The sequence below is a fragment of the Medicago truncatula genome, chromosome 8 (assembly GCF_003473485.1).
Source record: "Medicago truncatula cultivar Jemalong A17 chromosome 8, MtrunA17r5.0-ANR, whole genome shotgun sequence".
In the NCBI taxonomy this organism is placed as follows: domain Eukaryota; kingdom Viridiplantae; phylum Streptophyta; class Magnoliopsida; order Fabales; family Fabaceae; genus Medicago; species Medicago truncatula.
In genome coordinates, this window is record NC_053049.1 from 1,895,418 (window position 1) to 1,922,026 (window position 26,609).

General features: G+C 31.8%; 4 protein-coding genes and 1 pseudogene across 4 annotated transcripts; 4 read left to right on the forward strand and 1 right to left on the reverse strand.

The window, feature by feature from the left end:
• The first annotated feature begins 975 nt into the window (after positions 1-975).
• Positions 976-13,031, forward strand: LOC11428586 (1-aminocyclopropane-1-carboxylate oxidase homolog 12-like; annotated as a pseudogene).
• LOC11421990 (1-aminocyclopropane-1-carboxylate oxidase homolog 7) lies at positions 1,303-3,765 on the forward strand. The gene is made up of 3 exons (XM_024773740.2): positions 1,303-1,748; positions 2,070-2,391; positions 3,344-3,765. The coding sequence occupies exons 2-3, from the start codon at positions 2,173-2,175 to the stop codon at positions 3,593-3,595; spliced, it is 471 nt and encodes a 156-aa protein (XP_024629508.1). The 5' UTR covers positions 1,303-1,748; positions 2,070-2,172; the 3' UTR covers positions 3,596-3,765.
• Positions 5,298-5,988, reverse strand: LOC11420679 (uncharacterized). The gene has a single exon (XM_003626745.3). The coding sequence runs from the start codon at positions 5,928-5,930 to the stop codon at positions 5,331-5,333; it is 600 nt and encodes a 199-aa protein (XP_003626793.2). The 5' UTR covers positions 5,931-5,988; the 3' UTR covers positions 5,298-5,330.
• Positions 13,032-14,205: 1,174 nt separating the features above from the next.
• On the forward strand, positions 14,206-16,907 carry LOC11431109 (1-aminocyclopropane-1-carboxylate oxidase homolog 3). The gene is made up of 3 exons (XM_003626747.4): positions 14,206-14,925; positions 15,232-15,553; positions 16,475-16,907. Exons 1-3 carry the CDS (start codon positions 14,405-14,407, stop codon positions 16,724-16,726), a joined length of 1,095 nt encoding a protein of 364 aa, XP_003626795.1. The 5' UTR covers positions 14,206-14,404; the 3' UTR covers positions 16,727-16,907.
• A 1,338-nt stretch (positions 16,908-18,245) lies between these two features.
• On the forward strand, positions 18,246-23,926 carry LOC11428587 (1-aminocyclopropane-1-carboxylate oxidase homolog 11). The gene is made up of 7 exons (XM_039828702.1): positions 18,246-18,934; positions 19,641-19,962; positions 20,332-20,583; positions 20,791-20,834; positions 21,760-21,880; positions 22,481-22,786; positions 23,536-23,926. Exons 1-7 carry the CDS (start codon positions 18,411-18,413, stop codon positions 23,785-23,787), a joined length of 1,821 nt encoding a protein of 606 aa, XP_039684636.1. The 5' UTR covers positions 18,246-18,410; the 3' UTR covers positions 23,788-23,926.
• Positions 23,927-26,609: the final 2,683 nt, after the last annotated feature.

Genomic DNA, 26,609 nt, shown 5'->3' on the forward strand with positions numbered 1-26,609 from the left:
AAACTGAATCGAGCTCCGTCATTAATCAGTATGATCCAAAATGTATAAAACTTCAGCGAAAACTGTTATTGCTATTATTAATTGAAAAGGTCATTCACATATAAATATGTAATTATTCGATTTGAATCCTATTATTATGATTGCAGCTAATCAAAACACTAACACAACTCTATTTATAGAAGTTAAATAAGTTTGATTCATGAAATTAAAATTGCAGAATCTGTTTATACAAAAGAGTTGCAGTCTGTGATGTAACTTTCCTAGCACTCTGGAAAATTGTTCTTTCTTCACATGTTAGTAATAAAGCAACCTATGAAGCACCGACACAAACACGAACACCGACACCGATAACAATTTAGGAAAATAACATTATTCAGTGTAATTATAGGTGTCGTATCGTGCCGGTGTCAGACCGACGCGTGTCCGACACCGGGAGACACCTAATCCGAGTAGCGTCCGTGCTTCATAAGCAACAGAAAAAGAAGTGTCAGCCACTCACTATTAATGAGTTTTTTGTCCCACATATATTCATATTTAGGCTAAAATACTTCAAAGGACCCGCAAATATGCCTCGTTTCCCTTTTGGTCCTTGTAAAAAAACTGTCGTTTTTCGTCCTCGCAAAATTTTTTGTTTTATAAAAAAGCCCCTGGGCCCATTGAATTGTTTATAAATTGTTTTTACAATTTTAAATTAATTGAAAAGTCACATCAGATGCCACGGGGCCACTTATGCACAGTCAGGATGCGTCACGTCGGCATCAGAGTGCCACCTAGCCGCTACAATGGGCCCATTGGCATTTTTAAAAAACAAAAAATATTGCGAGGACAAAAAACGACATTTTTTTTACAAGGACCAAAAGTCAAACGAAGCATATTTGCATAGACCTTTGGAATATTTTAGCTTCATATTTATTATGCTTTGTATTCATAAAGAGATTTTAAGTCAAAAATCTACAGCAACAATATTGAAGATAAGGAAAATGTGAAGTTCTATGAAATCTTTTGTAGGCGGCTGTTGATCTTATCTTCTTCCCTATCATGGAAGTCTCAATCATAAAATAAATCTTTTGACTAAACAATTTATTTTCCATATTTTATAGAATATGGAAATTAATTTTCATTGTTTACATACGTAACTCTTTCTCTTTGGTATGATATATATAATATAACTGTTGCAACTTCTACTCACTCCAGAACCACTACATACATACAAGCATAAGAAATATGGGAACCATTGATGCAACCATGCCTAACCTTGATTCTGTAATGAATGAACGCAAAGCATTTGATGAAACAAAATCTGGTGTGAAAGGACTTGTTGATGGAGGACTTAAGAGGATACCTGAGATATTCCATTGTCAACCTGACAAATACGAGAAAGCCAACAACACAAGCCATGTTATTCCTGTCATAGATCTTGTAGATATTGATAATAAAGATCCAAGTATTTACCAAGGGATTGTTGGCAAAATCAAGGAAGCATGTGAAACATTAGGTTTTTTTCAGGTTGTTAATCATGGAATCCCTTTGAGTGTTCTTGAGGAGTTGAAAGATGGGGTGAAAAGGTTTTATGAACAAGACACAGAAGTCAAAAAAGATTTTTATACAAGAGATATGAATAGATCTTTTATTTACAATAGCAATTATGATATTTATAGCCCACCAGCACTCAATTGGAGAGATACTTTTGCTTGTTACTTGGCTCCACCTGATACTCTTAAACCAGAAGAGATTCCTGTGGTATGCAGGTACTTGTACATCTGTATGCATGTGTATGAAATTTATGTGCTCCTTGAACTTTGGTTATTCTGTAATCTGTTTGTAGCACCGACACACATCAGATTAAAGGTGTCTTCGGTGTGTGATTAGTTGCATTCAATTGTACAATCTTTAGTCGGATTTTACTTATCTCTTGGATGGACTCAGGATAACCACGACCATTTTCGCTAAAAATCGGAGGGCAAAGACCAAAACAATTATAAAAAACTAATTGATAGAAATTATTGAAGGTCTGAAATTGAATTTAATCCTCAATTTTTTTCCTTCTAATTGGCTATTTTTTGTTGCAGAGATATACTTCTAGAATATGGAAAACACATGACAAATCTAGGGACCTTACTGTTTTAATTGTTATCAGAAGCTTTAGGTCTGAATCCAAACCATCTAAAAGATATGGATTGTGCTAAAGGACTATTTGCTCTTTGCCATTATTATCCTTCTTGTCCGGAACCAGAATTGACTGTGGGAACAGCCAAGCATTCAGACCATGGTTTTCTCACAGTGCTTATCCAAGACCATATTGGTGGTCTCCAAGTTCTTTATGAAGATAAATGGATTGATATAACACCTGTATCTGGAGCTCTCATAGTTAATATTGGTGATCTTCTGCAGGCAAGTTTTCTGTGTCCGTATGTGTATAGTTTCCATTATGAAAGAAAAAAATTAAAATGCCACTTATTGAGCAATCAGAATGTGTCTTATACTAACTAATCTGTAAAACAGACACCAAAGCTACTTAGTACAATCCATGCAAACTAAAATGGATAATCTAATTTATGATGATTCTGTTTTGGCTTTTGTAATTAATCGAATCTCTTGCATTTTCAAATTGGTTTCAATGTACTATTTTGTTAAGAGTCCTATATTGGATAAAATATGATATGAAAATTTGTTTACAAGTAGAAGGCATATTTCACCATGCAAGCAGGTTTTATTAGGATTGAATTCGGTCAATCCAAATTCCTAGATAGTATCAGAGTCTATCCAAGATCCATTGGGATGTTTCCTATCCGGTTAGTCTCTCGATGTTTAGTCATGGGTGTAGGAAGCGTGTTTAAGAGTCCAACATTTAATGAGTTATTGTCAGAAAATGTGTTTATAAGTAGGAGGTAGAGTTTGAACCAACCAAAATAGTAATATCTTATCTTCCATCTGATTTGATGTATTTATTAGTACTAAGAAATATGGATAAAATTCTAATTACATAGATGGAACACTTCATAACTTGGAGGTTCTGCATCTTCCTATGGCAAAATGTAATATCTTATAAGTTATAATAATTACATTACAATCTAGTTAAACTAAATTGAACTGGGATGGAACCAGGTTCAACGGCTTCAATCACTATTCCTTATTTACATTTTTGATATTTTTACCTTTTTAGCAATATTTTCATCCGGTTCAAAGTTGAACCAAATAAACAATGACCTAGAGGTTTCATAAGTTCGATCTCCGATTTGGTTGTTAAGATATTAATTGGAAGGATATACAATAGATGTAAACAAATAGCTAAATTTTGTTTTTTTTTGCTGCATGGCTAATTATTAGTTTGTTTACCTTGTAGCTTATAACAAATGACAGATTCAAGAGTGTTGAACACAGAGTACTTGCGAATAAAATTGGTCCGCGAATATCTGTAGCATGCTTTTTCTCCACAGGTCATTGGTCATCCTCAAAGCTCTATGGACCAATAAAGGATCTATTATCAGAAGACAATCCTCCTAAATACAGAGAAACCACAGTTGCTGACTATCTAGCGTACTTTGTAGAAAAAGGATTAGATGGTACTTCTGCTCTTACACATTACAAGATTTGACACCTAGGCTATGTGGCAGAAAAAAGTATTAGTTAATATAAATAATTGAACGACCTTGATGACTTGGTGGTTGTGTAGTTGCGAATTATAAATAATTGAATGATCCTGGTGAACGAACTAGAAACATGATGAGTTTCTATTTCATGCTATGTGATTTCTATTTCATGCTATGGATGAATTACAAAGCATAAACATTCACTTGTTGAAAACAAATGTCATTTTTTCTGTCATATCCCTCCGGTTTTGAGGGAAAGAATTTGCTGATAACTCAGAGGTCAGTTCGATCCTAAGTAAAATATGGAAAATGATTGTTCGGGTTAGAACTTGAGCTTGAATTCTATCAAACGATTCGTCTTTAACTGAAATAAAAATGTCGTTTGCTTATGTTTGATCAGTGTTTTCCTAGTTAGACTTGATTCAAATCGATTGCTCTCGGCAACTTATCATCATTGGCCTGTATTCTACAATCTTTCGAATGTCAAGCCAGAAAGAAAAAAGCAGACTATGTTGAAACTGAATTGAGCTCCGTCATTAATCAGTATGATCCAAAATGTATAAAACTAACGAAAACTGTTACTGCGTTGATTCATAAAATTAGAATTGCAGAATGTGCTGCCTATACAAAAGATATGCATTATGTGATGTAACTTTCCAAGCACTCTTGAAAATTGTTCTTTCTTCACATTCTAGTAATAAACAGGTGAGCCACGCACTATTAATGAGTTTCAAAGTAACACAATTATACACAGAAACTAAAAGTAAAAGTATTCACATTTCTGCATAATACTAAGATTTGAATATGCCAATTAAAAAGCCAATAAATATATTTCCATGTGATTTAAACCTGATTGACCTAATCATTGATTTTCAAAGTGAATGACATATGTTGTGTATCACAACATGCCATAAGAAATTCAACCATGACGATATCTGTAAGTGATGAAACTTGTCCATTCAGTGCTTTTGTGAAATCAATTGCAACCTAAAGTTCTTGACATTGTTATCAAAAACCCGACTTAAGTCTCAAAATCCTGATTTTGGCGACATTGTGTAGCTTCAACGACTCAAATCCATAGCAAAGTCCCAAAAACAGACAAATTCCTATCAAAATCGCACTAAACGCACAAAATCGTGAAATCCATTCAAAACCGCAGGATTTTGAAGGATTTTGTTCATTTTTTTTTATAAGGGTCAATTTTTCACCCGGTTCGTAAATTGACCTGATTTGAATCCATATGACTCGTTCTATAAATACCCAAAAGGCCAAAAAATTTCATTCTTATAACATATATTTAACATTATTTTTGTTTTGGTAGAATCCTCGATTTTGATTGCGATTTTACGAGTCCCGACTTTGCTATCCTACATCGATTCTACAAAAGTCCATGAGTAAAATCCTTCGATTTTGATTGCGATTTTACGAGTTCCGATTTTGCTACTCTCTTTCGACTTGAAGTAAAGTCCCGATTTTCATAACTTTGGTTCTTGAGTGATTACTAATTATGAATTTTTAAATAACATTCGAGCTGTTTATAGTTCTTGCTGATTTGTGGATTACTTTTGGAACATGATAAAGGATTCATTGAAACAATAATAAGGAGACAAAGAGTTTCAATATAGAATACACTTATCAAAGTAAGAGTTACAACTTACAATGAAACTAGCATTGTTATCTAAAAGCAAATAATGATACATAGCATTGTTATCTTCATTGCCTGACCCTAAAATTTCGTTCTTAAAAAGTGAGATATTTGGAAGTTGAACCAATTCCTCTCCTTTTCATTGCTGTGTTATTTTTGACCTCCAAGCTATTAAGAAAATCCTTCTTTGACTTCTTCATTATGTTGCTGCTCTTCACTGACAAGTTGTATCCAGATCCATTATCTCCACAAAATCTTCTTTCGCTGGGTGGAAGTTTGGTGCATGTTTTGATTTTCCTGCTTTGTTTTCTTGCATCTTCTTCCTTGTAGCGTTGCGCGAGTCGATCAACTGCTTCATTCTCAGTCTGAGCCACTCTTTTGACCTTAGCCTCATACAGCTGCAACCAAGTGAATGAAACTCTTTTTTCTTTCATCTTCTTAACTACTTCATTAGTGCAATTTATACCAAACTGCTTCTCAAAGAACTTTCTCCACAATTGATCTGTTATAGGGCTCAAATCCATCCCTTGAGTGGACTTCTCAATATGCATCAACTGGTCAAGTGTGCAGTGAGGCAAGATTCTCTCAAGCATATCATGATCAACATGACTAACATCTCCAAGGTATTTTACATTATCAATACCTTTCTCAACACAAAGATCAACCAAAGGTGTTTGATCCTTTCTTTTCATCATAACAGGATTCCTTTGAAACAAAAGCACCGATGATGATGGCTTCTTTCTCGCAGATACTTCGTCCCTTCTCATCGTAATAGCTAGATTCCTTCGAAACAAAAGCAGTGGATCGAAAACAAAGGAACAAAAACTCAATGAGTAAAAGTATTAGATATGTTTTTCACTGCAACCCTAATGGCTTTTAACCTATATATAGTATAAAATACCCTATTTTTAAGGAAATAAGATTCTATATATATTTTTAAAACAAATCTTTCTTCGTTACATTTTTAACACAAATCTGTCTTCTATATATTTTTAAAACAAATCTTTCTATTATCCAAAAAAAAAAATCTTCTAGGTGTAACAAAAAAGATCAAGATTTTTATTTTTTTTGAAAACCTGCCTTTCTAAAAGTCACCAACATTATTACTAATTAGCCCTTCAAAAAACATTATTAAATTAGGGTAATTATATAAAATAGATTTAGGCCCCGTTTGGATAAACAACTTATATAGATGCTTATAGCATTAGGGCTTATAACATTAGAGCTTACATCATAAGCTCTTATACTTGATAAGCTATTTATGTTTGGATATGTACACTAAAAAGTACTTACATAAATTGAAGTGTTTGGATGTGATATTACATAAGCAATTATCGAAATATTAAAAAAAAATCAAAGAATTGAACCACAATTATCAAGATTTATTTTGATAAAATTAATCAAGATGTAAAAAAACAATATTATAATATATTAGTTATAATTATATATATAGTATAATCAATATTCGTCCTTAAAAAAAAAAAATTAAAGTTACCTAAGTGTATGCTGCGTAAACACTCTGCATAAATAAACTTGAGAAATTATGATTTTAAACTTATCATATATATATATATATATATATATATATATATATATATATATATATATATATATATATTAGTATACAATTTGTTACTAAAAAAAGACAAGTTAAGTTTGTTTTTTTTATTCAGTTTCATTTTGTTACGTAACAAAAAAATAATAAAAGTCTTCCTTAAAACAAAAAAAAGAAATCTTAGTTACGTGTGTTACTTTAGTAAGATAAACATATATCAATTTTGTTACTTATGCACCGCTAAAGATAAATAACATTATAATTAAAATATATTTTTTTTTTCTAAAAACAAAAAAATAAAATAAAATATATGTTTTGAAAAAGTGGATCCGGAGAGAATCGAAGGAGGTTACATAAATTCATAAGCTCCTTGTTAAGCCGGAGGGTAAGCTGAAAATTTAGGCTTATTAAAATATGACATAAGCAGCTTATGAAACTATGATAAGCTGTTTTTATTTATTTACCCAAACACCTTTAAAAAGGCTTATGAGAGTAGATAAGCCCACATAAGCTCAAAATAAGCCAATCCAAACGTTTCTAAAACATGACTAAAATCTCTTTTCTTATATTTTAAAGATCTGTTATATTTATTCTCATGAAAGGACTTGTTATTATCCTCAAAGCATACATAGAAACGGTCAAAGATAACGATTAGACTATATTATTAATTAAGGAAAAATAGTTATATTGTTTTGTTCACATCAAAAATAAGGAAAAATAATTATATTATTTTTTTACAACAAAAAAAGGAAAAATAATTATACTGTGTTGTTCACAGCAAAAATAAGGAAAAATAATTATATTGTTTTTTTCACAACAAAAAAAGGGAAATTAATTATACGCGCTATTAATTTGTTACCTTGAAAGAAAATGAGTTTGTTGACTAGGGTTGGCAAATGAATGAAAACCTAAATGAAACCATGACCTAATGCATAGACAAGCCATTAGCATGAATCTTCATCTATATATTCAAAGCAATACTCTTCGGTGCAATCACATCTAACACTAAATGTTTCTCCCTCTCCATCACAACAATTATACTTTGAATTTGTATATAAAAAATTACATATCTATATGTTCTTAATATGTTTTCCATAATTCGATTAGAAGGTTATATTTTTCTTTTTACTATTATAGGTGATCATAACATAACATAATTATTTCACATCTAGGCTCAAAATGAACAAGAAGAGAATGAATTTTTTAGGGTTGAGATTGAAAATTTTCATGGTGATCAGGTGAATAGGGACAAGAAGGCCATAAGCACTTCATGCAACATTTGTGGAAGCCATTTCACGAAGTCTTTGTTCTTCTTGTACCTATTAACGTCACCACGAAGCTTTTCAAATTCAGCACTCAAAATTCATTGTTCATCTTGTTCATGTTGAGCCTATATGAAATGATTATATTATATTATAATCACCTATAATTATGCTATCATAGTATCATATCATGTTATCACACCTTAAATTCATTTGTTTCAATCGTACTTTATTCCTAAATTCGATCATGTTATAGTATCCTACTTTCCTTCAAAATTGCCACAAACGACAATGATGCTCTAAATTGGAATGGATGTTATCCATGAATATGGGACAAGCGGTGGATGCCGCTGTGGCTGCTGCTCTTTAGAAAGGAGGAGAAATGTTGCTTTGTGCATCAACAATCATTGTATGTATTTATCATTTTCCGACCTGTCCAACCGACTAGATCAAATTTTAAAAAGTCAAACAAACCAAGAAAAAACTCATAAAAGATCTAATAGTGCTTGTGTAACACCCAAGGCTGACGACGAGGACGGGAAATGGTCGCCGGTGCACAAAACACGATAATTAACGGCTTCCGACAACTTCTAGAGGAACAGAATCACATCGGAATGAGAGGGATCCTGAGGCTGTGTAGGTATGAGACTACATGGTTGAAGGAAGGCTTATAAGAATTGTTTGATACTACCTATATCAACAAGATGCATTTTCTTTTTGGTAGCCCATTCCATAATAACTCCACAGTTAAGCGTGCTTGACTTGGAGTAGTCTTTGGATGGGTGACCTAATGGGAAGTTTTCCGGTAAGCGTGCGAGTGAGGACAAAACACGCTGAAAAGACTCGTATTGGTTTGTAGGGTCAGTCACCAATGCTTAAAGTCGTTTGGGATGTTACAGCTTGATTCTTGAAACTTAGTCGCTCAATTCCTGAAGATGTCAGCGATGATTTTGTGTTTTTCTAGTATCTTTTTCTAGATTTTCCCAGGTTTGTTTGAGTTTTTATAAATGCATGAAGATGATGAATAGGTAGAGAAAACAAGATTAAGAAAGGTAAAAAAAGTAGGTCATGATGATGCACTATTAGATCTAGTAGATATGCATGATCTAAAAGTTTTATTTTTGAAGAAAAAATATCAAATGATTAAAATTTAAAAACTTAGGTCTTTAGTGAACCAACATTGTAGATGGTCCACCTTAGACATTGGAGTTAAAAGTTAGGTTTAATAGCAGTTTTGGCCCCTAAGTATCATGAAATTGCGATTTCGGCCCCATAACAAAATAAAATACAATTCAACCCCCTAAGTGCTGTCCTTTTTGCAATTTTGACCCCAGACCAAGTTTGACCAAGTCAACGATGATGTTGACGCCATAGGTGTAATTTTTTTTTTAATTAAAACAATAAAAAATAAAAAATAATTATACATGTGGCATCCACATCAGCATTGTCTTGATCAAAATTTACCTAGGGGGCCAAAACTGCAAAAGGGAAAATACTTAGGGGCTAGATTGTATTTTATTTTGTTAAGGGGTCAAAATCGCAACCTCTTATACTTAGATTTGAATCCTATTATCATGATTGCAACTAATTGAAAATACTAACATAACTATTATTATGATTGCAGATAATTGAAAATACTAACATAACTATTTATAAAAGTTAAATAAGCTTGATTCACGAAATTAGAATTGCAGAATGTGCTGCCTATACAAAAGAATTGCATTATGTGATGTAACTTTCTTAGCACTCTGAAAAATTGTTCTTTCTTCACATGCTAGTAATAAAGAGGTGAACCATTCACTATTAATGAGTTTTTTGTCCCACATATATATTCATATTTATTATGCTTTGTATTCATCAAGAGATTTTAACTCAAAAATCAACGGCCACAATAATAAAGATAAGGAAAATGTGAAGTTCTATTAAATCTTTTGGAGGCAGCTGTTGATCTTATCTTTTTCCCTATCCATGAAAGTCTTAATCATAAAATAAAAATCTTTTGACTAAATAATTGTTTCAGGTAAACTAAATTGAGATTGATGAAGGGTTAACTAATCAATATTCTTTACAGAATAAATTCTAAAGTTTTTAATGTTACTTTGTGTAACTCTATTTTATTTTATTAACCATTCATTCTCCATAAAAATGCTATGAAAATATGAAGTTCGATCCAAAGACAAGTAAAGTTTGATCAAGAACTATTTATCGAATTCAGAAACTCTCAATATATATAACATCAATATTTAAGATCAATCATCTTACATATGTCTTTGTCCTATACGTACTGACACGAGATTGCATTCAAGTTTTTCACCTTCGCAAATTTATTAATGGTAGCGATGTTTCAGTGTTAAAACCATTGTCCATGTCTATGGCAATGCTTCGTAGCACTCCAAGATTTCTACCATAATTGTAACTCATTAACGATTTGAGTCCACATATATATACTTGTTTATATACGTAACTCTTTGTCTCTGGTGTGCCATATATAATATAATTCTTGCTACTTCTACTCACTCCAGAACCACTACAAGCATAAGAAATATGGGAACCATTGATGCAACCATGCCTAACCTTGATTCTGTAATGAATGAACGCAAAGCATTTGATGAAACAAAATCTGGTGTGAAAGGACTTGTTGATGGAGGACTTAAGAGGATACCTGAGATATTCCATTGTCAACCTGACAAATACCAGAAAGCCAACAACACAAGCCATGTTATTCCTGTCATAGATCTTGTAGATATTGATAATAAAGATCCAAGTATTTACCAAGGGATTGTTGGCAAAATCAAGGAAGCATGTGAAACATTAGGTTTTTTTCAGGTTGTTAATCATGGAATCCCTTTGAGTGTTCTTGAGGAGTTGAAAGATGGGGTGAAAAGGTTTTATGAACAAGACACAGAAGTCAAAAAAGATTTTTATACAAGAGATATGAATAGATCTTTTATTTACAATAGCAATTATGATATTTATAGCCCACCAGCACTCAATTGGAGAGATACTTTTGCTTGTTACTTGGCTCCACCTGATACTCTCAAACCAGAAGAGATTCCTGTGGTATGCAGGTACTAGTACATTTGTATGCATGTGTATAAAAAAAATTATGTGCTCCTTGAACTTTGGTTATTCTAATTTTAGCACCGTCGACACTTCAGATTGAAGGTGTCTTCAGTGTCTGATTAATTACATTCAATTATACAATTTTCAAATTTATAGAAATTATTGATGGACTTTTCTTCTAATTGGCTATTTATTCTTGCAGAGATATAATACTAGAATATGGAAAACACATGATGAATCTAGGGACTTTATTGTTTGAATTGTTATCTGAAGATTTAGGTTTGCATCCAAATCATCTAAAAGATATGGATTGTACTCAAGGGTTATTTGCTCTTTGCCATTATTATCCTCCTTGTCCTGAACCAGAATTGACTGTGGGAACAACCAAGTATTCTGACAGTGCTTCTACAAGACCATATAGGTGGTCTCCAAGTTCTTTATGAAGATAAATGGATTGATATAGCACCTGTACCTGGATCTCTCATAGTTAATGTTGGTGATCTTCTGCAGGTAAGTTTTGTGTGTATATTTTCAGAAATTGTTAGTAATTATGTACCATACTGAAAAGAGAAAAACAAAAATCAACATAGCACTTATTGAGCAATCAGAATGTTTCCTGCACTAAGTAAAGCAGACACGAAAGCTACTAAAATTGGAGAAACCATGCAAACTAAAATGGATAATTGATCATAGTGCTGTTTGGATTTTGTAATTAATCATAGTGCTGTTAGGTTTCAAGCATATTATACGTATTATGTTAAGAGTCCTACATTGGAGAAAAAATGATATTTTTTAAAAACTCGGTATCCGGTCTATGGACCGTCTCGATAAAATATGATATGAAAATGTATTTATAAGCAGAATGCATTTTTCACCATGCTAGCACGTTTTTTTAGAGTTGAGTTAGCACAATCAAAATTCCCAGATAGTATCAGAGTCTATCCAAGATCCATAGGGATACAGGCTATCCGGTTACGCTCTAGATGTTTAGTCATGGGCGTAGAAGTGAGTGTTATGAGTCCATCATTCAATGAATTATCGTATGAAAATGTGTTTATAAGTAGAAGGCATCCGTCACCTTACAAGCTGAATAAGGCTTTGATGGTTGAGTTGGAACCATCCTAAACTGTAATACCTTATTTCCATCTAATTTGAGGTGTTATTATGCCTTTTGTGCCTTCTACTGTTGCTTAATTTACTAGTAATTTGACTAGTTCAACATAAACTAGATCTCTCGTACTGATGCTAAACGATGTTTTTAACTTTTCCTTATTTACATCATTTGATATTCTTACCTTTTTAGCGTTATTTTCATCCGATTCAACCATGACCTAGAGGTCTCATCAGTTCAATGTCCGATTTGGTTTTGAAGATATTAATCGGTAGAATAAAAATTAGATTTAAACATATAGCTATATTTTATTTCTTTTTCTACATAGCTAATTATTTGTTTGTTTATCTTGTAGCTTATAACAAATGACAGATTCAAGAGTTTTGAACACAAAGTACTTGCAAATAAAATTGGTCCAAGAATATCTGTAGCAAGCTTTTTCTCTACAGGTAATAGGTCATCTTCAAAGCTCTATGGACCTATGAAAGAACTATTATCAGAAGACAATCCTCCTAAATACAGAGAAACCACAGTTGCAGACTATGTAACCTACTTTGTAAAAAAAGGATTGGATGGTACTTCTGCTCTTACACATTACAGGATTTGAACTGGACAATGTGGAAGAAAAAACAAATATTTGAATGAACTTGGTTAGTTGGTTGTGGTATATTTATTCATCAATTCCACAAGATATGACATGAACTAGAAATATGATGTCGTTTCTTCTATTTCATGCTATGGATGAATTACAAAGTATAAACATTCACCTATTGAAATTAAAGGTTGCTTATGTTAGATCTGCAAAGAGATAAAACTTAACCTCCATAGATGAAAGAATAGCAGAGAAATCTTTTATGAACTAGATATTGAATATAGAGAAAAATGGTATTCACAAATATGGATTGTACATTGTGATCTCACACTTTATACTATGCATAGAACTATACAAATCCAACTATAGTTGGTTAACCATCTACAACTAGCTATCATAACTATCTTAACTGTCAAAAACAGTTAGTTACCTAACTAGTCAATTACTTGTGAAGCAAGTAATTGCATAATCTATCAAATTTTCGCACTTTAACGTGGTCGTTTTTTTCCTAGTAAAACTTGCTTTAACTCAATTTCTCTCGGGAACTTATTATCATTGGTCGGTATTCTACAATCTTTCAAACAACGAGCCTAAAAGGCAAAAGAAATCTATGTTGAAATTGAATCGAGTTCTGTTAATTAGCATGGTCCAAAAATGTTTAAATATTTAAGTGAAAAATAATTATTGTTATTTTTAAATGAAAAATCATTCTTATGATTGCACTAAATGGAAACCATTAACATAACTCTGTTTATAAAAATTAAATAAGCTTGATTATGTTTATTAATGAGTTTTTTCTCCCACACAGATATTCATATTTATTATGCTTTATATTCATAAGGAAATTTTAACTCTAAAATCTACAGCCACAATAATGAAGATAAGGATAATGTGAAGTTATTTAAATAGTGATATTTATTTCTCTTACATCAAGGCCTGACCAAGGGGGCAGCAGTTGGCCTGTTGATCTTATCCTTTTCCCTATCCATGGAAGTCCAAAATCCAAATCATAAAATAAATCTTATGACTAAACAATTTAATTTTGTCTTTTGAGACTGATGCATCCATTTAGAGGGTCTAAGTTTATACAAATGTCTCATAGGGTTGGTTAATTAATCAAGATTCTATACACAAATTGTAAAGTTTTTAATGTAACTTATTTTCTTAAACCTTTCATTCTCAATAAAAATTATATGCTAATATGAACTTCAGTAGAAAGATGAGTAAAGTTTGGTAATAAATAATGTACTGAATCCGGATTCTCTCGGTCTATATAACATTGACATTTAAGACCTGTGTCCGATATATGTCATTGTCCGATACTAACACTAACACATGTCATGTGATAACATTCAAATTTTTCACTCTTATAAAAAAAAAAATTCACCTTCTCAAATTAATAATGGCATTGATGTTTCAGCGTTATAACCGTTTTCCGTGTCTATGTCAATGCTTTGTAGCTCTTCATAATTTTTACCTTAATTGTAACTCTTTAAACATTTGAGTCCACATATTTGTTTATATACCTAACTCTGTCTTTTTTGTGACATAATATAATTCTTGCTTCTTCTACTCATTCAAGAAGCATGGGAACCATTGATACAACCAAGCCTAACTTTGATTCTATATTGAGTGAGCGCATAGCATTTGATGAAACAAAAGCAGGTGTAAAAGGACTTGTTGATGCAGGAGTTAAGAAGATACCAACCTTATTCCATCATCAACCAGACAAATATGAGGAAGCCAACAACACAAGCCATGTTATTCCTGTCATAGACCTTAAAGATATTGATAATCAAGACCCTAGTATTCATCAAGGAATTGTCGACAATATCAAGGAAGCATGTGAAACTTGGGGTTTTTTTCAGGTTGTTAATCATGGAATCCCTTTGAGTGTTCTTGAGGAGTTGAAAGATGGGGTGAAAAGGTTTTATGAACAGGCTACAGAAGCCAAAAAAAGTTTGTATACAAGAGATATGAATAGATCCTTTGTTTATAATAGTAATTTTGATATTTATAGCTCTCCGGCACTCAATTGGAGGGATAGTTTTGCGTGTTACTTGGCTCCTGATACTCCCAAACCAGAAGATTTTCCCGCAGTGTGCAGGTATGTTTCAAAGCATGTGTATAAAATTTATCTTATGGCACCGACACTTCAATTAAAGGTGAGTCCGGTGTCTGACATGTTATAATTTTTTATACTATATTTTCAAATTATTAATGGCGTTCACTTATCATTATCAATTCCTTCGCTACTCGTGTATATGTTAGTGTTTCATAAGACCTAAGTTAAGGTATTCAAACTTAGCCTTTTCTTTTAATGAATTGCAGCGAGACCACTCTGTTGGTTACAATATATCGTCGCATATTTAATTGGTGTTAATACTTTAATATTCATTGTTTATTCTTACAGAGATGTAATACTAGAATATGGGAAACAGGTGATGAATCTAGGAACTTTACTATTTGAATTGATGTCAGAAGCTTTAGGACTGAATCCAAACCATCTAAAAGATATGGGTTGTGCTGAAGGGCTAATTGCTCTTTGCCATTATTATCCTCCTTGTCCTGAACCAGAATTGACTGTCGGAACAACAAAGCATTCTGATAATGATTTCCTCACAGTGCTTCTTCAAGACCATATTGGTGGCCTCCAAGTTCTTTATGAAGATAAATGGATTGATATAACACCTGTATCTGGAGCTCTCATAGTTAATGTTGGTGATCTTTTGCAGGCAAGTTTTATGTATTCTTATGTGTATATGTCCTTAAATTGTTAGAATCAATATGCCACTTATTGAGCAATCGGAATGAGTCCAGCACTAAGCAAAACAGACACCAAAGCTCCAAAAATAGGACACACCATGCAAACTAATTTGGCTAATCTAATTTATCATGGTGCTGTTTTGGTTCTTTGTAATTAGTCAAGTCTCCTGCATTTTCAACTTGGCTTCAAGCATATAGCATGCCTTATCATCTATCTCATTTGAGGTGTTATGTTATGTTTTTTGTGCCTTCTTCTATTGTTTACTTTACAAGTAACTTGACTAGTTCATCATATACTAGATCTCTCAAACTTTACTAGTCATTTTTAGTAGAATAAAGTAATACATTCTATATACAGAGATAGAACACTGCCTAGCTTGGAGAATGTGCACTGTCCTATGCCAAAATGACCTTACTCTTTCACAAATGACTACCTAGTTTTCCTTCTCTAGCCCTCATCTTTATTTATACGCAAAATGCATTATTATTCATAGAAGAATGATAGATTCCTCCTAATGAGGTAGAACTTGTTTGTTTTTGTTTGTTGTAGTTCGAAGCATTGGCTTAAATATAGATTGAATCGACTGTTTCAACCAATTGAATCAGTTTACCGGCTGGTTTGACTCGATTACATTGAGTTTGCTTTTATCAAATTGTACTAGGATTGAACTGGGTTCAACTGTTTAACCTTTTTTACGTTGTTTATTTTGTTGATAATTTTACTTTTTAATAATCATGTGTCACCAGGATCGATCGTGTTTGAACCAATATTAAACCATGACCTAAAGGTCTAATTGATTCGATTTTTGGTCAGGTTTTTAAGATATTAATTGGAAGGATCGATAATAGATGTAAACATACAACTAATTATTTGTTTGTTTGAATTGTAGCTTATTACAAATGACAAATTCAAGAGTGTTGTACATAGAGTACTTGCAAATCAAGTTGGTCCAAGAATATCCGTTGCATGCTTTTTCTCCACAGCACTTAAAGCATCTTCAAAGCTCTATGGACCTATGAAGGAACTGCTATCAGAAGACAATCCTCCCAAATACAGAGAAACTTCTGTTGCTGATTATGTAGCCTACTTTCGAGCAAAAGGACTAGATGGTACTTCTGCTCTTACACATTACAAGATTTGAACTAAGCAATGTGGCAGAAAAAATATTAGCTCATAAATAATTGACAGATCTTTGTGAGTTGGTATCATCTTTGTAATTGTGATATGAACTCATAAATATGATGTGTTTTTTTTTCTTCATGCAATAGATGAATTACAAGGTATAAACATTCACTTATTGAACACAGATATTTTATTTATCATAACCCTCCAGTTTCGAGAGAAAGGTTCCATTAATAATTCAGAGTTCGGTTGGAAGGTAAGTAAAACAAGGCATCATATTCCAAGAAAGCGAAACAAGGCACGCCACGATGTCGTATCAACATGTGAAGATATTCTGTCCAACATCTTGCTAGAACACTTATTTTAACAAAATGCGGCCAATCACAATACACAAACCTAACACAACTAACTATCATAACTATCTCAACTGTCAAAACAGTTAATTAGTTGGTTGGTTACCTAACTAGTCAATTACGTGTGAAACAAGTAATTGCCTAATCTATCTTATTTTCACACTTTAACAAGAACAAAACTTGCTTTGACTCAATGCCCTCGGGAACTTGTTATCATTGGTTGGTATTCTACAATCTTGTTTTTCTAAAATTGTAAGGAAAAACAACTCACTTTTTTGTCTCAAAATGTAAGTAAAAAAGATAAACTTTTATCCTATTTAATCTTGTTTTTCTAAAAAACCATCTTTTTCAAAAAAAAAAATTTCTTATTCTCATGAAATTAAATGCAAATTACATTCAATTTTCTCTCTTCTATTTTCTCCCTAGCCAATAGCCAATGAAAATTGTTTTTACATCTTCCCATAAAACTTTTTTTTGAGCAAATCTTCCCATAAAACTTATTCTAAAGAAAACACAAAAAATTATACTTCTAATTATTATGTTTTAGTTTTCTTAATAAGTGTGATTTAAGTTTTTTTGCTTACAATTTGGGACGGATGGAGTACATGTTTAATAATGGGATTTGAATCCTATTATTATGACTGCACTAAATGGTAACCGTTAACTTAACTATAAAAAAATTTAGGTTAAACTACTCTTTTCGCCCTCTAAGTTTTAAAATGTTGCAATTTTGACCCATATTAAAAAAATAAAAATTTTGCTCTCTATCTAGGGAAATATGCTCTTTTGATCATCTAACTTTATGGAAATATGCTCTTTTAACCCTCTATCTTTAGAGAAATAAGCTCTTTTGACCCTTTACCTTTATAAAAAGTTGCAATTTTAGCCCCCTGTTTTGGGATACGTGGCATCTTCTCATTAGTTTTTGCAACGTTTTGTAAAATTAAGGGGCAAAATTTTCATTTTTTTAATAGGGGTCAAAATCGTAACATTTTGATACTTAGGTGGCGAAAAGTGAAGTTTATGAATGAATTTTTTTTTCTCCCACATAATTATTCATAAGGAGATTTTAATTAACTCTAAAATCTACAGCCACAATTATGAACATAAGGAAAATGTGAAGTTCTATAAATAGTGATATTTATTTCTCTTACATCAAAGCCTGACCAAAGGGGACGGCTGTCTTTGTCAGTGTTTCGTAGCTCTTCATAATTTTTACCTAAAATGTAACTCATTAAATATTTGAGTCCACATATTTGTTTTTATAGGTAACTCTTTGTCTTTGTTGTGACATACAATATAATTCTTGCTTCTTCTACTCACACCAGAAGCACTAGAAACATAAGTAGAATGGGAACCATTGATACAACCAAGCCTAACCTTGATTCCACATTCAATGAACGCAAAGCATTTGATGAAACAAAAGCTGGTGTAAAAGGACTTGTTGATGCAGGAGTTGAGAAGATACCAAGCTTATTCCATCATCAACCAGACAAATATGAGATAGCCAACAATACAAGCAATGTTATTCCTGTTATAGACCTTGATGATATTGATAATAAAGATCCAAGTATTCACCAAGGGATAGTTGAGAAAGTCAAGGAAGCATGTGAAACATTAGGTTTTTTTCAGGTTGTTAATCATGGAATCCCTTTGAGTGTTCTTGAGGAGTTGAATGATGGGGTGAAAAGGTTTTATGAACAGGATACAGAAGCCAAAAAAAGTTTCTATACAAGAGATATGCAGAGATCCTTTATTTACAATAGCAATGTTGATATTTATAGCTCTCCAGCACTCAATTGGAAGGATAGTTTTGGTTGTAACTTGGCTCCACCTGATACTCTCAAACCAGAAGAGTTTCCTGTGGTATGCAGGTATGTTTATGTACATCTGTAAAATTTATTTGCTCCTTGATATTTTGTTATTATCATTTGTAGCACTGAAATTTCAGATTGGATGCGCGTTGAGTGTATTACACATGTTTGTGTCTGTTAAATAATATGTAATGGGCCTTTTGTTATAATTCGGCTAAGGGTAGTTTAGTTTATTTATTATTCGAATTAGAGTAATATTTGCATTATGAACTTTTTGCTCATTCTAATAAAACTCTAGTCGCCTTTGTTCTCTTCTCCAGTACTCTATGTTACATTCATTTATACAATTTTTTCAAACTTTTACTAGCGCTGACATGTTACTATCAAAATCGTCTCCAACATGTTATTAACAAAATCGTCTCTAACGTTGGTGTTTCATAGGACTTAAGTTACGGTACTCAAATTTAGCCACTTTTGTTTTTGTCTAATCGAAGTAACAAGGACTGAAATTCGCAGCAAGGTCATTCTAACTCTTACAATACTCCGCTGCCTATTTAAGTCATACTCAAGCTTAGCCTTTTTCTAATATCTCTAATCTTGTCATATATTAGTCGATGAAATAGCTTTTATATATCCTTTTCTTATTTGCTAGAGATGCATCTCTTTTACAGGAAAGGTCTGTTTATAAGATGCAAATTACATATAATAGTATAAAATGGAATTTAATCTACAATTTTTCTCTCTAATTGGCTAATTAAATTTGCAGAGATATACTGCTACGATATGGGAAACACATGATGAATCTAGGGACTTTATTATTTGAATTGTTGTCAGAAGCATTAGGTTTGAATCCAAACCATTTGAAAGATATGGATTGTGCTGAAGGGCTGATTGCTCTTTGCCATTACTACCCTCCTTGTCCTGAACCAGAATTGACTGTCGGAACAACAAAGCATTCTGATAATGATTTCCTCACAGTGCTTCTTCAAGACCATATTGGTGGCCTCCAAGTTCTTTATGACGATAAATGGATTGATATAACACCTGTATCTGGAGCTCTCATAGTTAATGTTGGTGATCTTTTGCAGGCAAGTTTTATGCATACTTATGTGTATATTTCCATAAACTATTATTAGTAATGTACTTCCTATATTCTTTGCCGTCTAGGTTTTCAACCTTGACTTACCATCTAATGAGTAACCATTAAATAATCAAACTGCCCGAGCAGAGACTTCTCATCGGACATATTAGATTGACCAAACCCATCACGGTCTATTCAAATTGATAATAGTAATTGATTCGTGTGTAATCAGGTTCGATCGTGATTGAACCAATATTAAACCATGACCTTAAGGTCTCATTGATTCGATTCTTGGTCAGGTTTTTAAGATATTATTTGAAAGGATCGGTTAATAGATGTAAACACATAACTAATTCTTTGTTTGTTTGAACTGTAGCTTATAACAAATGACAAATTCAAGAGTGTTGTACATAGAGTACTTGCCAATACAGTTGGTCCAAGAATATCTGTTGCATGCTTTTTCTCGACGGGACTTAAAGCATCCTCAAAGCTCTATGGACCAATGAAGGAACTGTTATCAGAAGACAATCCTCCTAAATACAAAGAAACTACTGTTGCTGATTATGTAGCCTACTACTTTCGAGCAAAAGGAGTAGATGGTACTTCTGCACTTGAACATTACAAAATTTGAACTGAGCAATGTGGTAGAAAAAACATTAGCTCGTATAAATAATTGTCAGATCTTTGTGAGTTGGTTTCATCAATTCCACTTGATTGTGAATTTGTGATATGAACTCATAAACATGATGTGGTTTTTATTTCATCCAATGGATGAATTACAATGTATAAACATTCACTTATTGAACAAAATGTTTTATTTATCATAACCCTCCAGTTTGGAGAGAAAGGTTCCATAGTAATTCAGAGTTCAGTTGAGAGGTAAGTAAAGTATAACCAAGAATTGTCCCAGCCATGATTTGAACTAGAGCTCTCCCAAACTATTCGTCTTTAACTGAGAGACAAATGTTGATTGCTTATGTTAGATTATTGTTTTCCTAGTAAACTTGCTTTAGCTCGATTATTGTCTAAAAATCGTTATTGTTATTATTAAATGAAAGATCATTGATCATATAAATACGAAGTAAAATACAAATTTAAGTATTGGTTTTGAATCCTAATTGAAGTTAATCAAAACCATTAACATAAATCTGTTTATAAAATTTAAATAAGCTTGATTCATTAAATTAGAATTGCAGAATGTGTATCATATTAATGAGGAAAGTTGGTTCTGGTGCCAATATTGATGAGACTTTGTCCCACAGTTCTACAACCACCTCAATGAAGATAACAGGTGCCCGTGTGTTTGTCAATGTTACGTAGCTCTCCATAATTTTTACCTTAATTGTAATTTGTAACTCATTTATTAAATGTGTCATTGGTCCCTGCACTTTCATCAGATTTTGGCATTGGTTCCTGCACTATTTTTTGTTTGGCATTGGTCCCTGCACTTTGTAAAAATATTGAAATTGGTCCCTTTGTTAACTTTATGTTAAAAAAAAAATACACAAAACCAACGGAGTGCCACGTGACCCAATCATTTCACGCCACGTGGCACCAATATCAATATTTTTACAAAGTGTATGGACCAATACCAATATTTTTACAAAGTACAGGGACCAATACCAATAGTTTTGTGTTTTTTTTTTAACAGAAAGTTAATAGAGGGACCAATACCAATATTTTTACAAAGTACAGGGACCAATTTCAAACAAAAAAAAAGTGTAGGGACCAATGCCAAAATCTGATGAAAATGCAAGGACTAAAGGTATATTTAAACCAAATATTTGAGTCCACATATTTGTAGGAATAGATCCTTTGTTTACAATAGCAATGTTGATATTTATAGCTCTCCGGCACTCAATTGGAGGGATAGTTTTAGTTGTTACTTGGCTCCTGATACTCCAAAACCAGAAGATTTTCCCGCAGTATGTTTGTATTCATGTGTATAAAATTTATGCACTCCTTGAACTGTGGTTATTATCGTTTGTGGCACTGACACTTCAGTTTAAAGGTGTGTCCAGTTTCTAACACACATCATTTTTGCTATATTTTCAAATCATTAATGGTGTCCACTTGTCATTATCAATGCCTTCGGTGCTCGTGTATATGTTAGTCTTTCATAAGACGTAAGTTAAGGTACTCAAACTTGGACTTTTTTTTTGGGTGAATTGCAGTGAGACCACATATATCATTGCATATTTAATTGGAGTTATTACTTTGATATTCTTATTTTAAGATGTATTTATTAATGAAATATAGCTTTCATGTGTACTAGAAATGCATATATCAATTCTGTTGAATCCCCATGAGAGGCATACCTCAGTTGGTGAGGACATTACAATATGCAAGGCCGGGGTTTGAATATGGGATTCCCCACTTATTCATTCAACAAAATAAAACAAATAACTATTAGGATAAATATCAACTGATACAAAATATGAAAGATCTAAAATTGAATTTAGTCCTCATTGTTTTTTTTTTCTTTCTAATTAGCTACTTGTTCTTGCAGAGATGTGATACTATAATATGGGAAACAAGTGATGAATCTAGGAACTTTACTGTTTGAATTGTTGTCAGAAGCTTTAGGTTTGAATCCAAACCATCTAAAAGATATGGGTTGTGCTGAAGGGCTAATTGCTCTTTGTCATTATTATCCTTCTTATCCCGAACCAGAATTGACTGTGGGAACAACCAAGCATTCTGATAATGATTTCCTGACAATGCTTCTACAAGACCATATTGGTGGTCTCCAAGTTCTTTATGAAGATAAATGGATTGATATAACACCTGTACCTGGAGCTCTCCTAGTTAATGTTGGTGATCTTCTTCAGGCAAGTTTTATGCATTCTTATGTGTATATTTTTCCTTAAACTATTAGTAATGTACTATATTTACATACCAAAAAGATAGATCATATATCGAGAAGTGTGTACCTGAGTTTTAGAAGTAGAGTATATTTCTTTGCCGTCTAGGTTTTCAACTTTGGCTTACCGTCTAGCGAGTAACCTTTCAAATAATCAAACTGCCGAAGCAAAGACCTCTCATCGGACATAGTAGATTGACCAAACCCATCATAGTCTATTAAAAATCTAAGATAATGATAAAAAAATGAATATGCCACTTATTGAGCAACCAGAATGTGTCCTGCAGTAAGCGAAACAGACACCAAAATTACAAAAATAGGACACACCATGCAAACTAATTTGGCTAATAAAATTTATCATGATGCTATTTTGGTTCTTTGTAATTAATCAAGTTTCTTGCATTTTTAACTTGGTTTCAAGCATATAGCATGCCTTATCTTGCATCTTATTTGAGGTGTTATGCTACGATTTTTGTGTCTTCTTCTATTGCTTACTTCACTAGTAATTTTTTACTAGTTGATCATATACTGGATCTCTCAAACTTTACTAGCCATTTTTAGTAGAATATAGTGATACATTCTCTATATAGAGATAGAACAGTTGATTCGATTAGGTCCGATCGTGATTGAACCAATATTAAACCATGACCTAAAGGTCTCATTGAATGGATAATAGGTGTAAACATATATCTAATTATTTGATTGTTTGAATTGTAGCTTATAACAAATGACAAATTCAAGAGTGTTGTACATAGAGTAATTGCCAATCAAGTTGGTCCAAGAATATCTGTTGCATGCTTTTTCTCCACAGGACTCAAAGCATCTTCAAAACTCTATGGACCAATGAAGGAACTATTATCAGAAGACAATCCTCCCAAATACAGAGAAACTTCTGTTGCTGATTATGTAGCCTGCTTTCGAGCAAAAAGACTAGATGGTACTTCTGCTCTTACACATCACATGATTTGAATATAATGTGGAAGAAGAAAATTATTACTAGCTCATATTAATAAGTAAAAATATCAGTTCATATAAATAGTTGAATGAACTTGGTGAGTTCATGGTGGAGTAGCTATTATTCATCAATTCCACAAGATTATGATGTGAACTAGAACTTTGATGTGGTTTCTTCTATTTCATGCTATGGATGAATTACAAAGTATAAACATTCACTTATCGTAAACAATGGTCATTTGATTTACAAAACTTCGATGTTTTCCTAGTAAACTTGCTATAACTCGAATGCTCTTGGGAATAATCGTTGGTCCGTATTCTACAATCTTTCGAACACCAAACCAAGCTTGAAAGATGAATGCAGAATCTGAGTCGAGCTCCATTATGAATGGGTATGATCCAAAATGAATAAAAATGTAAGTAAAAATTATTATAAAATGAAAATGCTAACATGTGCTCTAGGTCCTTAAGACACATGTCTAAGTATTAGATTTGAATTCTCTCTATGATCGCATAAACTAAAACCATTAATTAAGACAACTTTATTTATAAAAATTAAATATGCTTGATTAATTTTTTTTTTCCTAAGAAAATATGCTTGATTAATGAAATTATAATTGTAGAGTATAATGTAACTTTCCTAACACAGGGAAATTTGCTCTTTCTTGACAAGCTAGTAATGGTATACATTATCCAAATGCTTGTACAATTCTAGCATCTAAAATAAGTTTGACCTCTTTAAAAAAGTAAATTCGTATATTTTGATTCGTATTAGTAGTTAACATTATTTATTGGGACTTTTCAACATTAATTAATCATATATACATAGTGATCATCTGGATCTTATAGTATTTTTCAACCAAAAAGAGTGTTTGTGATGAGGAAAAAGCAAACTATCTGCATACTACTTTCAGTCTTTCATGGATCAAAGTTGATTCTTTTTTGAACTTTTGATGATTGAATATTGCATAATATGTGAGTTATGTTAGCCGAATCATCAAGTAACCCCGGATTCCTAGACAATCTAAAAGGAAAAAGAACAAACATGTATTGGTTTTACAAGTCAGACTAAAGTATCATAAGATTCATAATACTAGCTAGCAGATCCGAAAAGAAAATGCTACTATTATGGTAACCTTTTGAGCCATTTATTTCTGGTAATACCTTTTAGCCATTTTAGAAAATAGAAATAAAAATAAAATTAAAAAACATGATTTTTTTTTAAGAAAAATTTGTTTATAAGTGATGGATATTAATTTTTTTTAAGGTAAAGATTAAACTGCAAATGCATCACATCATATTTATAAAATCATTTAATATCTTTTTAGGCACATTAATAAAGTTGGTTATATGTCCTCGTCTGCTTAGCTCAGTTGATAAGAACAATGCATAATATATGCAAAGGTCGTGAGTTCAAACCCCGGACACCACCAAAAAATAATAATAATAAAATTGGTTATATGTCCTTGTGAGCTTAGCTCAGCTGGTATGAACAATGGATAACATATGCAATGTTCAGCATTCGAATTCCAGCCACCACCATAGAAAAAAAAAGTTGGTTATATCCTTTAAAAAAGGGTTAATTAAGTTTTTAGTCCCTATAAATATCTACAGTTTTGTTTTTAGTCCCTATAAAAATAAATCACACTTTTTAGTCCCTACAAAATTTTCCGTTAGTGTTTTTAGTCCCTGTTAAATTAAAATTTGTTTAATTATGCTTAAAATTTTAAATTTTTTAATGATTTTTAACATACTTGTTTAAAACATTATAAAAGGTTCCGCCACAATAAATTAGCTCAAAATTTTATTTTTAGGTCCAAATTTTCGCTAGTTTTATCTTGAATTTTTGGCGTTTTAAAAAAATTATATTTAATTCATTACATGTTAAAAAATTCTAATTTTTTATAAAAGATATTATTATAATGTTCTTAACATGTCTGTTAAAAATCATTTAAAAATATAAAAGTTTAAGTATAATTAAACAAATTTCAATTTAACAGGGACCAACACATACTATTAGTCCTTGTAAAATTAAAATTTTCTTAATTGCGCTTAAACTTTTAAATTTGTAACATATATTTTTCACATACTTACTTAGAATATTATACAAAGTTCCTCCGCAAAAAAATAACTTAAAATTTGATTATTAGGTCCAAATTTTCATTAATATAATCTTGAAATTTTGGCTTTTATAAAAATTCATATTTAATTCATTACATGTTAAAAAACTAAAAAATTTTACAAAAGAGAGTCTTACGATGTTATAAACATCTATGTAAAAAATCTTTCAAAAATTTAGAAGTTTAAACATAATTAAACAAATTTTAATTTAACAGGGACTAAAAACACTAACAGAAAATTTTGTAGGGACTAAAAAGTGTAATTTATTTTTATAGGGACTAAAAACAAAATTGCAGATATTTATAAGGACCAAAAACTTAATTAATCCTTTAAAAAAAAGTTGATTATATGTTGGGAATGTATCCTTCACGCATATTTATAAGCAATTTTTGTTTTTTTTTATAAGATTCATTAAATAATTAAAAAAGTAAAAGTTGTTTATAAACATGACTAGAGTGAAGTATGACGATTATAAATTATCTTTTCCGTAAGTATTAAATTGGTATTTATTGATATATTTCCACATAGTAAATCTTATTAAAATTTAAATTTTTTTATTTGCAGCATCAGCATCATAGGAGTCTTTCCACTCCCGGTAGACTCATGTTAGTTGTGTTTTACATTTTCTAACTCCGTATTTTTTTGTGAAATAACTCCATTTTGATTTATCTCTGCTAAATATACATGCTCATTTTTTAACTCAACATCATTAATGA

Excerpts from the sequence above, each read along its gene's own strand:
- LOC11421990 (XM_024773740.2), top strand. The coding sequence starts at position 2,173 with ATGGATTGTGCTAAAGGACTATTTGCTCTTTGCCATTATTATCCTTCT. Across the intron at positions 2,392-3,343 it reads ATATTGGTGATCTTCTGCAG|CTTATAACAAATGACAGATT; the intron begins GCAAGTTTTCTG and ends TTTACCTTGTAG.
- LOC11420679 (XM_003626745.3), bottom strand. The coding sequence starts at position 5,930 with ATGATGAAAAGAAAGGATCAAACACCTTTGGTTGATCTTTGTGTTGAG.
- LOC11428587 (XM_039828702.1), top strand. The coding sequence starts at position 18,411 with ATGGGAACCATTGATACAACCAAGCCTAACCTTGATTCCACATTCAAT. Across the intron at positions 20,584-20,790 it reads CACTTGAACATTACAAAATT|TTTGGAGAGAAAGGTTCCAT; the intron begins TGAACTGAGCAA and ends ATAACCCTCCAG. Across the intron at positions 22,787-23,535 it reads ATGTTGGTGATCTTCTTCAG|CTTATAACAAATGACAAATT; the intron begins GCAAGTTTTATG and ends TTTGAATTGTAG.
- LOC11431109 (XM_003626747.4), top strand. The coding sequence starts at position 14,405 with ATGGGAACCATTGATACAACCAAGCCTAACTTTGATTCTATATTGAGT. Across the intron at positions 14,926-15,231 it reads GATTTTCCCGCAGTGTGCAG|AGATGTAATACTAGAATATG; the intron begins GTATGTTTCAAA and ends TTATTCTTACAG. Across the intron at positions 15,554-16,474 it reads ATGTTGGTGATCTTTTGCAG|CTTATTACAAATGACAAATT; the intron begins GCAAGTTTTATG and ends TTTGAATTGTAG.